The sequence below is a fragment of the Cynoglossus semilaevis genome, chromosome 1 (assembly GCF_000523025.1).
Source record: "Cynoglossus semilaevis isolate Cse_v1.0 chromosome 1, Cse_v1.0, whole genome shotgun sequence".
Classification (NCBI taxonomy): domain Eukaryota; kingdom Metazoa; phylum Chordata; class Actinopteri; order Pleuronectiformes; family Cynoglossidae; genus Cynoglossus; species Cynoglossus semilaevis.
In genome coordinates this window covers 21,605,797-21,620,865 of record NC_024307.1, presented here as the reverse complement: position 1 = coordinate 21,620,865, position 15,069 = coordinate 21,605,797, and the positions used below count along the sequence as shown (strand labels likewise).

The 15,069-nt window shown below is 37.2% G+C and overlaps 1 protein-coding gene across 1 annotated transcript in view; it reads left to right on the top strand.

Annotated features, from left to right (window-relative positions):
* rap1gds1 (RAP1, GTP-GDP dissociation stimulator 1) overlaps positions 1–11,138 on the top strand; it is a 35,922-nt gene extending 24,784 nt beyond the window's left edge. The window contains 10 exon segments of the mRNA XM_008319025.3: positions 1,447–1,575; positions 2,162–2,287; positions 3,981–4,124; positions 5,558–5,689; positions 5,858–5,992; positions 6,989–7,114; positions 8,272–8,411; positions 8,519–8,645; positions 9,646–9,774; positions 10,964–11,138. Of these exon segments, the coding sequence (XP_008317247.1) occupies positions 1,447–1,575; positions 2,162–2,287; positions 3,981–4,124; positions 5,558–5,689; positions 5,858–5,992; positions 6,989–7,114; positions 8,272–8,411; positions 8,519–8,645; positions 9,646–9,774; positions 10,964–11,091 (1,316 nt within the window). The 3' untranslated portion in view covers positions 11,092–11,138.
* Positions 11,139–15,069: the final 3,931 nt, after the last annotated feature.

Here is a 15,069-nt window from a genome sequence, read left to right as displayed (position 1 = left end):
GTTAAAAATTTATTTATTTTATTAACCCAGCCAGGGTCTTTGCTCAGTATAGTACAGGCATGGGCAAAATAAGGCCCGGGGCCCGGATGCAGCCCGTTCAGCTTTTTAATCCGGCCCTCCAAACTTTTCCAAATTATATAATTTATTTATATTATCATTATAATTCTGCCTTTTCCCTGCAATAGCCACGTTTCACTAATAGATGGCGTAGAAAAGTCTAAAAGCATTTTAGCCTTTTAGCCTTAATGCATGACTTTTACATGTCATTTATCTCAGTTAACACAAATGCTCTATCTGACCCGGCCCCCTGTTCAATTTTAGGACAATTTTGGCTCGCAAGTCAAAACGTTTGCCCACGCCTGGTATAGTAGAAAAAAATAATACTTTTCGCAGTATTTAGTTTTCTTAAAAACTGTTATTACGGTAGTTTAGTAGTTAATGTGTGCGCTCAAAAACAACAACAGCAATAAGTCATACACATACACTCTATACTTAACTAATCGTCTTTATACACAGAGACAATATGTAAATATATATATGTAAATATATATATATTTAAATAATTTGGTTTTGTGTTTAGTTATAAAAATAGAATTTTATGAAACAATAACCTGCTTAAATCCAAGCTTAATTTTACATTTAGTCTTTAAGCTTTTATTTTGAAGGCACTTAATTTAATTTTAAAAGATTGACAGGAAAGCAATAGCTGTTAATGTGTCAATAGGGAGATTGACTTGACTATAATCCTTTCTAGAAGGAAAAATCATGGTTATACACTTTTTTTTAGTTGCCAAAGCCACTGTAAAACAGTATTTTATTTTATTTTTGAATATTTAATGATAAATATTGAACCTACTTATTACTTCCACTAGTCTTTATGGCTCTGTTGGTGCTACTACTTGAACCCAAATGTCACATTTCTTTTCTTCGCTCTGTTCTTCTCATCTGCTTATTGTTGTCTACAGTCATTCACTCTGGTGTTGGGCCAAAGAGCTGAAGCCTCTCTCTCTTGGCTCTTGATGTGCTTCTTACACTTTTTAACTCTTAATACCAGACAAATAATCACTCTTTTGTGGCAGCCTAATGTTTCACTGGAGTCTACTGTGAAATTGTTTTGTTCTCCTTCACTTTGGTGCAATTGGAAAGTACAATGAAGAAGCCTGGATTCTGTGACCCTGAAAAAATGTGCTCAATTTTTCTGCATTATCGTTTCCTATAATTGTAGAGTATCAAGAAATGTTTCCCTCTCAAAATCATCTACGGTGTTTTTGTAAAGATATATTTAAATGTAATATCTGTATCAGGGATCACAGTGTGATAGTATTGCACATCATCTCAGCTTAAAAAAAAAATAGATACTTTCCATTCTGTTTTTGTCCTTGGGTTGTTCTTAGATGTGAAACTCTAAATGCGCTCGTTGCTCTTCTGTCTGTGTGTTTACTGCAGATTCCTTACAAGCCCAGCTGATCAATATGGGTGTGATTCCCACGCTGGTGAAGCTGCTAGGCATCCATTCCCATAACACAGCCCTGACAGAAATGTGTCTCATCGCCTTTGGGAACCTTGCAGAGCTGGGTATGTTACACGGAAACAAATATCTGTCTCTCTAGTAACTTTATATAACTGGTATTATTCTTTAAATGTTCTTACATTTTTTTCTTAAAAAGACATCCTTAAGGTGAGACTTTGAGCAAAATGCTACCAAATAATTCCAATTATTTGAGTTTTGGAATTAGTGTTTTCAGTAAAGTTCAGTTGGGTGTTGAAGCAATAACTGTGTCTGTGTCATCGGAATATGGGTCTGACAATACTCCTTACTACCAATAGGGGTCTCTGCAGAAGAGTTTTGGAAACCATTGAAATAATGTATATGAATTACTAATTGTGTTGTAATAGCCTATGACAGACTAGGAAATGTCCCTTTAAGGTGCTTGAAAATTGTAGGTGGTTAACAAACGAATTAGTAACTTTAAATAAATCATAACATATTAAGGTACTGTATAGTATGATACTTTGTCATTGGAAAAACTCTACAATGATTGTCTTTTAATTTTTAAAAATGCTTTTAAGAAAACATACAGTACTTGCTTGAATTGACCTGATAAATGACCAACTCTCTACTCTGAGACCCGGGTGTTGAATGACCTTCTCGTGTTTTCAGAGTCCAGCAAAGAACAGTTTGCCTCCACCAACATTGCTGAGGAGCTGGTGCGTCTCTTCCAGAAGCAGACGGAGCACGAGAAGAAGGAAATGATTTTCGAGGTCCTGGCTCCTCTGGCAGAGAATGGTAAAGACTAAAAGATTTTAGCTGACGAAATATGACTGAAACTAAAGGGTGTGTTATTCAAAAGACCAAGACAAGAATAAATATTATTATGCGTCTTTCTTTAATTCCTACGAGTATATCAGGGTTGTGTTTAACTAAACAGGCCCATCATTTTTTTTTTTGGCTATTTTATTTCTCTTGTGTACCTTATCCTAAAATTAAGTAAGAATTTACTTCAAACAGTTGTGCTTTGTGTTGTAGCACTACTACTTACATTTAATAATCATCAATCTATATCTGAACATTTAAAACAAAAGAATACACTTTAAATTAATGAAAACGTCACTTAACTTCTTTAAATTCCTAAACATTGTCCAAATAAAAAAACAAAATTCAGAACCCATATATTATTTTAGGTGTTCAAACCAACCTAACAGAGGACTGTATGTGTGTGTGTGTGTATGTGCGCAAACACACCTTTCAGCATCTGATAAATACTGCAAAGCACCGTCCTGGCTTTTGTTATCACCATTGCAGGCACACTCGGCTGCTCCCACAGTGTGCGTCTCCACAACGACGTGCAGCTGAACTCGGCTTAAGAGAAACCTTTCCCTCTCCATCTCCACTGTAGATGAACTGGTTAACAGCACTGTTGTTTATCCTTGATCAGAAGCACATTTTGAACAGATTTCTTTTAAACATTTTTTGCATATACTTTATAATATCTAATCTATTGGAATTATATAGTGAAAACATTTTACTTTATATTTTTCTATACAAATATTCAATTTATTTTTATTGATATAGGTTATATTGTTTTATAATTCATATTAAGACTTAAGTTACTTAAAGTACATACAAATATTCCATCTATTTTTTTTATTGGCTGATATATAGGTTAGATTGTTTTATAATCCATATTAAGACTTAAGTTACTTAAAGTAACATTAAAAAAACATTTTGCCAACAATACAATTAGGACATATCTTTATACAACACTTACAAATACAAACAAACATGAGGAAGCCTAATCATTTGATGGTAACATATTTTTATAAAACTAAGTTTTGTTCTGTTTAGGAGGCATAAATATTGCATGTTCTGGATGATAGAATTTTTTCAAATAAGTAACTTGTGCCCATTGAGCGAGTACAGCTATTTTTAGCCACCGCCCATATTTTTACATTAGAAAAATCCCATCATGTGCCACCAAACAAAAATGTCTGAAAGTATATATTAAGAATTGCAATGATCATGTTTCAATTTCATCCAAATTTTACTCAGTGTGTGCCTCTTCGGTTGAACACAATGCTGATGTACTGAAAGGAATTGAAGAAAGACAGGAAGATTTTCCTGAACAGCAGTGTATTTTTTTTTAAGCCATCTGCTGCTACCCAGTGGATAAGTATTGAATTTCCCCTGTCGCAAAAAGACAAAAATGATTAGCAGTAAATAAATAAATACTGTAATATTCTTCAGATCAACCAAATTAAATTTTACTTTTCGCCACGTTTCATTCGACGATCTCTCACAACACTGATGCTGCCGTCATCTTTAAAGCTTCAGCAGCCATTTCAGAGTGAGAATTTCTGAGTTATTTTTGTATTGTTGTTCTGTGATGAGTCTCGGCTTCACTGCAGCAGCATCTGTGTTTGAGACAGTTTCGCTTCAGTCTGACTGTAGCCTCCCGTCTCCTGCTTCTGTCTCCTCCCAGATGCAATCAAGCTGCAGCTGGTGGAGGCCGGCCTGGTGGAGTGTCTGCTAGAGGTGGTGGCTCAGACTGTAGACGGGGAGCGAGAAGAGGATGTTGCTCAGCTCAAGACCGCCTCGGACCTAATGGTCCTCCTGCTGCTGGGAGGTAAACACTAGGATTATACCTCAAAATGCGAGTCTTTAGTTTGGTCCCCTGCTAAAATAGTCAAGTTAATGAATCCTTGCTCATACTGTACATCCATGTACCAAGCCCTGTTGAAGACTTATTCATGCTGTATAAGCAAAGACTATTGAACCAGATGTATAGACAGGTCATATTTTTTTAGCTAGCCTCAGATAAAGCCACATTAGGTCTTGTGTTACCTATCAAAAAGCAAAATTTCAAGATTAGTAAGTCTACAATATAGGTGCCTAGGGTTTGATGAAATAGTGTTGCTGTTAGATTGAGAATGGTGCTTTTATTTTGAAACACAAGTGCTTGTTTTTTAAACTGGTGCTTGTAATTAAAAAAAGCAATTTTAGTTTGAAAAAAGGTGGCTTTAGCTTAAATATAACAATGCTTTTAGTCTGAAAAACAAGTTTGTTTGTTTTTTTTAAAGGAAATGGTATTCGCTGAAAAAACTTTTTTTTTTTATGCTTTTAGTTTGAAATAACAATAGTTTTTGATTGAAAGCCCAGACTAGGGTTTTTAGTTTACCTGCCTATTTTTTCAGTCTTAAAACATGACAATATTAGAAACAAATAGTAATTTTTAATTAATTAGTTTTTAGTTAAGAGGAAATGGTGCTTTTGGGTAAAAAAGCATTTAACAAAACCATTTAAATTTTAAAAACAGAGCCTTTTTGTTTGAAAAACCATGTGTATATTCTGAATATATTACATTACATTATTATTATTACAATACATTTAGCAGACTATTTTATCCAAAGTGACTTACAATTTGAGTCAGTCAATCAACAATCAAGCTACAGTAAGTGCACAAAATACAGTATTACATAAATAATATTAAATACTATATATATGTGTATATATGTATATATGTATAGGTATATGTATATATATGTATATATGTATATACATGCAATATATGTATATATATATATGCAGTATATAAACAGTATATATGCATGCAGTATATATGTATAAATATGTATGCAGTATATATGTAAATATATATAAGTTTTGGGGAAGTGTGATTTCCCCCTTATATATACTGTATATATGTCATGCAACCACATTTCACACCAAGTAAAAATTGTATTTAAAGAAAATATAAAGATCTTTTTGAGTTAGTTTGTCACAACAGACAACAAATTGATTTGTTTAGACACTACGCCATTTCATTAAAAAAAAAAAAAAAAAACCTCAGTAATAAAAACTAAATTCCTTTTAAGAAACTGGGTTTGCAGGCCATAAACAATTCATCGTTGTGTTCAATACAACTTTGTGTCACACAGGAACACATTCCTCAGCCCTGGCATTAAATCAATAATTCAGAGTCTTGTCAAAGCCGTGCTGACACAGCTGTATTGTTGTCGTACTACTGCTGATGTAACATGTCTCCACTGCTCCCCGTAGACGAGTCCATGCAGAAGCTGTTCGAGGGGGGAAAGGGCAGCGTCTTCCAGAGGGTCCTCTCCTGGATACCATCTCATAACCATCAGCTGCAGCTGGCTGGCGCTCTGGCCATTGCTAACTTTGCTCGCAACGGTACACCTGCACACACACCTGTACACCTGCTTATACTAATGTAAAGGGAACTGACGTTTATAGGCAGTGTGTGAATGTGAATGTGTATGAGTGTATGAACAGTAACGGGCCTGGCGATGCTAACAGGTGGCATAGTAGTGTGTCACTAGTGTCCTCGTATTTCTGTAGATGGCAACTGCATCCACATGGTAGACACTGGTATCGTGCAGAAGCTTCTGGAGCTGTTGGACCGACATGTGGAGGAAGGAAATGTCACCGTCCAACACGCTGCTCTCAGCGCCCTGAGGAATCTGGCTATACCTGGTAAGCTGCTGCAGTGGCTCAAATGGACCGTAATTCAATGAATACAAACAGAAATATCATATTTGTTTTTGTACGGACTTTAAAACGGGCTCTGGAAAATTGATGTATTTGGTTACAGGACTTTGACAACTTGGTTAACATAATCTTACATTATTAAAGCTATGTTATGTTGGTGAGGTTATATATATATATATATATATATGTGTATGTATATATATATACATATATATATATATATGTGTGTGTGTATATATATATATATTTATATATATATGTGTATGTATATATATATACATATATATATATATATGTGTGTGTGTATATATATATATATTTATATATATATATGTGTATGTGTGTATATATATAAACAGATAATTTATTTATATGAAGTGTATATTGCATTACACTGCCTGAAGTAGTATTTGCCAGCACAAGGTGATTCATTTTGAATAGTGTATCGTAAGTGGAGGCTGGATAGAACGCTATATGCAAGTAATGATAATGTATACAGTATTTTGTAGAAATAAATCTGCACTGTATAAGCCTCATTGTAAAGATCAGTGGGTGTTTTAAACTTCATCAAACTGTAAACACATGCAGAGCTTTAGTGTAGTTTTTATATTATATATATTTATAATTTTATATTTAATATTATGTATAAATATATTATATTTTATGTTAAACTATATGTCAATTTATAGAATCGACGTATATACACAGAGCAACATCCATGAAAAGAAATAACTAAGTTTATTTCTACATATATATCTACATATATATATACACATATGTTTATATATGTATATATATATGCGTGTGTTTATATATGTATATGCATGTATATATATATATATACACGTATGTTTATATATGTATATGATGGCACAGATAGAAGATAGAAGAAATACAGAGTGAAAGATGCCATTGGTGCTCTGCTCATCACGTGAGTTTAAGTTTTCACACACATTCATTGAATTCCTTCTCTGTGTCCAGTGGTCAACAAGTCCAAGATGCTAACAGCTGGTGTGGCCAACGTGGTGCTGAAGTTTTTACAGTCTGAGATGCCTCCTGTCCAGTTCAAACTTTTGGGAACGTTACGTATGCTCATCGATACACAAGGTTAGAGTTCTGTTTATTTCACCTATCAAATCAAATGCCTCCACAATGGCAGACTTAAGGTTTGTAATGTGTGATTTCTGGTTTGGAAAAAAACACATTTCATTTGGTTTCATCCATATGTATGTGATGTTTTTATGATCAGTTTATTAGATGTTTTGTAATATGATATACTGTAATTTCCGGGTTTTTATGGGCTAACAAAGTTCATACCACTAGCGCTCAGTGACTTTTCTGGTAGGCTACAGTATGTTATACTAGTAACCAGAGGTGTGGACTCGAGTCTTATGACTTGGACTCGAGTCAGACTCGAGTCATCAATTTGATACTTTAGACTCGACTTGACAAAATGTAAAGAGACTTGGAACTCGACTTGGACTTTAACATCAATGACTCGTGACTTCACTTGGACTTGAGCCCTTTGACTCGACAAGACTTGATAATTTCTCCAAAACCCAAAGTGATCTGTGTAAATATATTATTATTTTATTTAAAAGGACTTGAAAAGACTCAACAGAAACAGCAGGACCTGGGACTTGACTTGACACTTTTCAGTCTTGACCTGGATTCAACTCGGACTTTGCCTATTTTGACTTGAGACTTGATTCGGACTTGAGTGCAAAGACTTGAGACTTGAGGCTTGTGACTTGCAAAGCAATGACTTGGTCCCACCTCTGCTAGTAACGTATGTCTGTGAATGGCTGTGTGCTTATATGTGCGCGGGGAGCACGCGAAAGAGAACGGCAGCGAAAGAAAAAAAGCATTTATTTAATTAAAAGTGAAAAAAAAAATCTGTCTGTGTAAATATCCCATGTTACAACGTGGCCACGTGCGGCTAATAGAGAAGTGCGGCCTATATACTGTATGTACAATTTAGTGGGTGCGGCTTATATTCAGGTGCGCTCAATAGTCCAGAAATTACGGTAGTTGCAATGGGCCACTAATTTATGACAGAGAGAGACTCTAACATGGCAGAAAGACAGATTACATATTATTGTTGTGGTCACTGTGGAATATAAAAGGTCCTGTCTCCTCCTGCTGTACAATAACGTTATGCTCCAGACTGAGCTTAGCTATGTTTCAAGTCATCATCTGCACTCAAGTAAGAACAGACCAAGGATCCACAAAGAGAATGTGGTTCACTGTATGTGTCGCTTCAGCCGAAGCTGCGGACCAGCTGGGAACCAATGGGAAGCTGGTTGAGCGACTGGTGGAGTGGTGTGAAGCCAAAGACCACGCAGGGGTCATGGGCGAGTCGAACAGGCTGCTGTCTGCTCTCATTCGCCACAGCAAGTCTAAGGTAACGTTCGATGAATTGTTGATTAATGAACTGCTGCGTCACTGAACGTCTGCGTTGTCAGACAATTCACTGCCTTCGTCTCGTTTTCGTCTCTTCGTGTACTTCAGGAAGTCATCAGAACCGTCATCCAGGGAGGAGGGGTTAAGCACTTAGTCACCATGGCAACCAGTGAGCATATGATCATGCAGAACGAAGCACTGGTGGCTTTGGGACTCATAGCAGCATTGGATTTGGGTAAGAGTGTTACAGTAGTGTGAATACTACAGTACAGCGGGTCATAGCACGCCCATAATTTATTAAGATCTTGTTCCATTACTGCCAGCTAGTTTGCACTGGAACTATCTTGGAGAGTGTACGGATACGCTGTTGCGCGGCACTTTACGCAAAAAAAAAAAGGCTTTGCTTACATTTGCAGATCGTACATCGTTTTGCGCTACATTCGCTTTATTTTTTCGTGCGTGTTGTTTTTTGTCCTCCATTATGGCTCCCAAGCATAAGTCAGACTCTTCTGATGTTTTTATGTTTTATATGATGTTACCACTGCGTTAGCGTAGGAGAGAGATATACAGATAGTAATGCACAGTTTGTGAGTTCCGAAATGCGAGTTATACAACACCGTAGGAATGGAATTCCGCCGTAGGTCGAGGACCCTTGGTACATCTATTTTAATTTGCGCTTCCCACATATTGCCATGAATGTTTGCGTTTAGCTAGTGGGGCTAGTGCTGAGTTAAGAGTTTATATCTAGATGGAAACTTAGCGAATATGGTAGAGGTCACGATCATGTTTCTGACCTCAGAGGTTCCCGCTGTTTCTATTGTCTTCTACTGGCTTTTTGTTAGCTACACTGCACAACACTGCCCCCACAGGGGTGTGCCAATTCATCGACTGTTAGATTCATCACGAATATTATTATTACCGAATGAGTTAGCCTATGTGGTGTTTCAGATTGAATTAGCTGCAAATTGCAAGTCAATTTTTTTGTGTTGTTCCTGCTAGTGTCAGTGGTTGGAAGAAGCCTTGTTTATTTTTTAAGTACACTTCGTTATATGTTTGACATAGAAAAAATGTTTTTGTACTGTTAATACAGAAATCTTTACTCGTGTTTATGCCACTGCTATAGGCACATATTACTCTGTTGGTTCCCTGGTGGTAAATATGGATCATTTGGTTTGACATAAATAAAAGATAACGGAGGTAACTTCTTCTTCTTCTTCTTCTTCTTCTGTATTAAGTTGCAGCAGAGAAAGACTTTGTTGGATCCAGTCTGGTGTCAGTGCTGCACAAGCTGCTGTCAGATGAGAGGAGCGCTCCAGAGATTAAGTATAACTCCATGATTCTCATCTGTGCCGTCATGGGCTCAGGTAATCAGACTGCATACATCTACATATATTTTATATTTGGGTTATATTTAAACCTTTGTATCCCTTACTCCTTTTAGAGCCTTTGTTAAATGAAAACTCCAAGTTATTTGTTCAAATCCATTTTCTTTAGTAGTGATGCTTAATTTGTCTCTCAGCATGGACATTTTTCTTTTTCCATTGCTCTTCTTCTCATCCGTGTTGGATGACTCATTCTGCACTCTGGAGTTTTTACTCATTTTGTCCTGAGAGATTAAAACCCTTTAATGTTGTCACAAAGGCTCCAAGACCGCCTGACTCATTTAATCCACAGTCAAAGACAATGGGGGTGATGGAAAATCTCCAGCATCAGAGAGTGAACACTCATGGTTTTAATGTTGAGCTGTTCAGGAGAAATTTCATTTTGACTTAATTTTCTACTAAACGTAAAGATTTAGTATGAAGAACAAAAAAAATCCTTTTTTTTATTAAAACCGTTTTATTAAAAAAATTTTAATAAAACTTTAGTAGTTTGAGAAGTTAATTAAAAGTGTTTTCCCCCAAAGGATAGACCAGTGTAAAAATTACCCTCTAGGTGGCAGTATTGCAACTCACAATGTTTCAAAACAAAAAATAGTATGATTTGTGATGTCGATTGGGGTTAGCTTGGCCTTGCCTTAGTACAGACCGACTTTTACACCACTTATATCAAAATAAAATGCTGCGTATTAGTTAGCAACTAATGTGCTAACTTAGCAACTTGAGTTAGCACATTAAGAAAATATCATATCATAGTTGCAGACAAGCAATAAACAATTGTTGGAAAATGTTTGACTAGTGCGTTATACGACGTATGTATTCAACAGTAACATTTAATTTTTTATTTTATTTTATTTGATTAGTAATTTGTGTACAAGTGTTATATGGGGCCAGATGAAAACAACAATATTAATCATTGCTGATTTGGTCATGCGGACTAAGCTGGTAAAGCCAATCAGAGCTTGGCTTGTCTCTTAAGAGGGCACAACGTGTAATCAGAGGTCTAATCATGGCACGCGTTGTCCGCCAGTTGCAATTTAGTCCAAACATTTAGAAATGACCCCTAAGACTAAATCGAAAATTTGCTGTCAAAATGAATACTCCGTGACACGTCACCTTGACGTCAAAACCGGTTTTAATTCTCCCGTTCTTGTGGTTCGTCTGCTGCTTTCAGAACCTCTTCACAAAGAAGTGCAGAGCCTGGCGTTCATCGACGTCGTGTCCAAGCTGAGGGCTCACGAGAACAAGACCGTTTCACACCAGGCATCGCTCACAGAGCAGCGGCTAACTGCCCAGAGCTAAATGACTGTGTCCCAGAAACACTCCAGCCACCCACCCACCCACCCACCCACCGATTTCCCCAGTGACTCATCACGACTGCTCTCTCCTGTGCCCCCACTGTCATGTGCCAAGGTACCATGTCGCGTTAACTGCCAGCCAGACAAACAGACATGTCGTCACCCCTCTGCCTCACCCCCCACTCCCACTCCGCCACTAGTGTTAGACAAGCGTAGCTGTAACTTTTCGCTTCAGATCACAACCTAGATATGTTTCTCGTGGAAGATTCGTTTTGAGCCTTTTAGTCCAAAATGAAACAAAGTCTCTGACTGCTTTTCCACAGGACAGCAGACCTCTCCTCTGAAAGCCATAGCTAAGAGATTTATTTCCGTTGCTTTGTACAGCGGCCTTCATTTCACACATGCGGCCCTCCCGCCCCCCCCCCTGACAATTGCTCCGCACAGTGATCCGTCTGAAACATCGGTCTAACTTTAGTCGCCCCCCTCCGATACATGTGCATGCATCTCCCCACTACAAGTCACTCCGTCTTGAGGCTCAGGCGCCATAGACAGTCTTAACGCAATAGATTCAAGAGATGACACTCTTTTATGACCATAGCTGTGATCCCGTCTGCAGATGACCCATCAGTGAACGTGCAAAAAAGAACAAAAAAAAAAAAAAAACCCAACCCCTTTACTGTCGTGACTTTTCTTTCACTTTCCGGTAACGCTTCCACTCATAACAAGCCCACCTGTGTTCCACGTAGCTCCAGCATAAACTGACTAGAAACCGTGTATGTTTTAGTGCTGTGCCAGTGTTCATTTTTACCTCTGCAGACATCTGCCGTCTGTTTTGCACTTAAGACTTCAATTTAGAGATTTTATCCAGATATCTAAATCCAGCTGCCTGGATCCATCTTTGTTTGGAAGCTTGCGGGTTCATTCATTCATCCATTTATCTCAGTAGGACTTGATGTATGACCTTTTTGTAGAGACGGAAAAGGTCAGAGAAAAGGGCAAAAGTCTGGTTTATACTGAGCCGAATTCAGTTTAGAGTTGGAGCAGAGTTAAAGCAGAAAGTCATTGACAGCAATGACACAACAAAAAAAACAAGCAAACTAAACAAGCAGGGTAGAGAGTTTCTTCTAGGGACGACTCGATACAACTTTTTCATATCCAAAAACGATACTGCAACTTGGAGTATCCGCCAATACCGATGTCAATCCAATACCTTCTTTTCTCCCGCATACCGCAGGCTCAGCATTTGGACGTAGGTATCAGATCAGATGGGCTATAGCTGTTGTTTTTCAACGTTCAGTCCTGAGATTTTGACCAATTACGGATCGATACCGATCCCGAGTATCAGTTGAATCATCCTTAGTTTCCTTAGCAGGAGATTTAGTTTTAGGGAATTGTTTTAAAAGTCAAAAAGAGTCAGTGCAGACTGTACCAAGAACTGATAAAAGACAACACCGAATTCTGGAGTATTCTTAAACTTTACCAACAATTTGCCGAGCTTTCTGTTCTTTATCCTTTCTAATGTCTGACCACCAAAAAAAAAAATTTAACCAAAAGCCATAAACTATGAGTAAGAAATTTCAACTCGAGCAATAATTTCACAAAAAAAAAATCATCACAACAAGGAGTTTTGTGTTCAGAGAATAGGAAGTGAAATGGACGAAATGGTACTTTACAAAAACAATCATGTGAGTCATTTAACCTACCAGTGCGCAACGAAGAGAATTATTTATTATATGTTGGGATTTTTGCTCAAGGATGTCCATGCATGCATTATTAGAAATCCTTGCTGATGGAGTTTGCCATCTTGTGGCGATCTGGTTTTACAGCAGACAGTATGTACAGCCCTGTCATTTTTTTCCCCCATACACTGGACCTTTAGGTTGTTGTGGTCACATGTTGAACATTAGTTAGCTCCAGCATTAGCTCCCTCAATGCGAGCCTTCGACGGTTTATTTGCACGAGTTTAACGTTGATCTCACATGTAGAGTGAATGCAGTATGTCATGGCGTATCCAATAACAAGACTGTTCCCACGAGTTTTCTACTCTCCCTACACAATTGCTTTGCAGCTGCTTGCTCATCGAAAGCAGTAACGAAACTCAACTCTAAAAATCAACGACACTTGTAATTTCATTTCTACAAAGACTGGACAATTTCAGAATTCTGTGCCTGGGTGTACAAAAGGTTTGCGGGGTACTTCAGACAGGCTAAAAGTACTTTGTGAAAACCATAAAATAGTTACATCGAAAGCAACTGGACAAAGTAGTTTTTTGTTGTTTTGTTTTTTTTAAGATGTTTCGCCTCTCATCCAAGAGGCTTCTTCAGTTCAGTTGAAAACAGAAGAAGCCTCTTGGACAACAATTTAGATTTAGTGTATGACTTCCAGAAAACAGATGGTTTGGTAACGACGTGCATTTGAACAAAGCTAAATGATACCAGATCCATGGAATATATTTAGAACCACCACTGTAACAGCAACCCCTAGTGGGCAGGTCTCTCTCTTATGTGCGCTGACCGGGTTAGGCACAAATCTGCTCACATGCCCCGCCACTTCACCCACACCCCCCGCTCCATGGCGCGTTTCCTGGTCTGGACCCACACTTTTTTAATGAATAAAGGTATGAATGGTTATTTATCAGATATGTGATCTTCTGAAGACACCTGCCAGTCGAGATGTATTCATAGTAACTGCATAAAATATTATAAACTTAAATGTTTGTTGTGAATGTCATGAGTTGTACATTTGGAGGACTGTATCTCAACAGATAATTAAAAGATATTAGATGATCATGGCTCATGTTCCTTTTTGTGTCCCCCGACAGACTTACCGCTATAGAATAACACTAACATATTCACATTTGAAAAGGTTCTAGCGGACTACGCAAATACATTTACAGATGTCAGTGAACGTCTCATCACTGCCAAAAAAAAAAAATACCTTGAAGGCAGCAAGAAGATGATTTGTTGAAAGCCAACCAAGTTGTTAGAATTACAGTGGGGCTTCAAGATGCGAGCTACCCTGAAATCAGTTTTCGATGTTACGAGTTAGCAACTTTTGCAAGATTTTCCTCGTGATACGAGGAGACATCGATTTACGATCCATTTTTCCACTCGACACTGTCACACTATGATCCATTTTTCCACTCCACACTGTCTGTCTCTGGGTTATTTTACCCATTTTTAATAATAATATAAAATGTTTTCTTAATTATTATTATTTTATATTACCAATATATTTGTTTATATCCATGTTTTGGTGTTTAAATACATAGTTGCAGATTTTAATTTAATTAATTAATAGTATGTGATTAACTGTGTTCAGATTTTAATTAATTAATAGTATATTTCTCGGGGGCTGGAACCATTTATTGGTTTTTAGTTATTTTTATTGGGGAAAATGCAATCAAGATGCGAGCGGATCGACATATGAGTGCTGTTGTGGAAAGGACTAAACTTGAGACAAATAACAAATCTGATGAATTAGTATATAATACAGTTTAATTCATGAGTGACAAACACAATTGGTCAGAAATTATACACATTTAATCTTCATAGCCACTGTGGTGATCGGAAAATCATCACACACCGATTCACAAGGTGAAATAAAAGTCTTTCATTGGACAAAATACTCCACTCTTTGTTTAAAGAAAGTTCCTTAATGTTCATTAGCTGAGCTAATTGTCACTTCCTCTTGTCTTGAACAACAAAATTCACTGTTACCACTGCCATTACAAAGTAAATGTAGATTTGGAGAAAATGTGACAACAAACAGTGGTCATTACAAGTCCCAGGGCTGCGGTCGTATTCTTAAATATATCCGTTAATAAGTGATTAAAAGTCACCTGGTTTGTCAGAATAAACATAAACACTACAAATCGTTAATATGAGGAAAGACAATAACACAAACCTAGACATTTGCTGTGTGTAGTCTATACATTTAAAATGTATTTAAACACATAAGCCACATGCTTTTATTTTGAAAG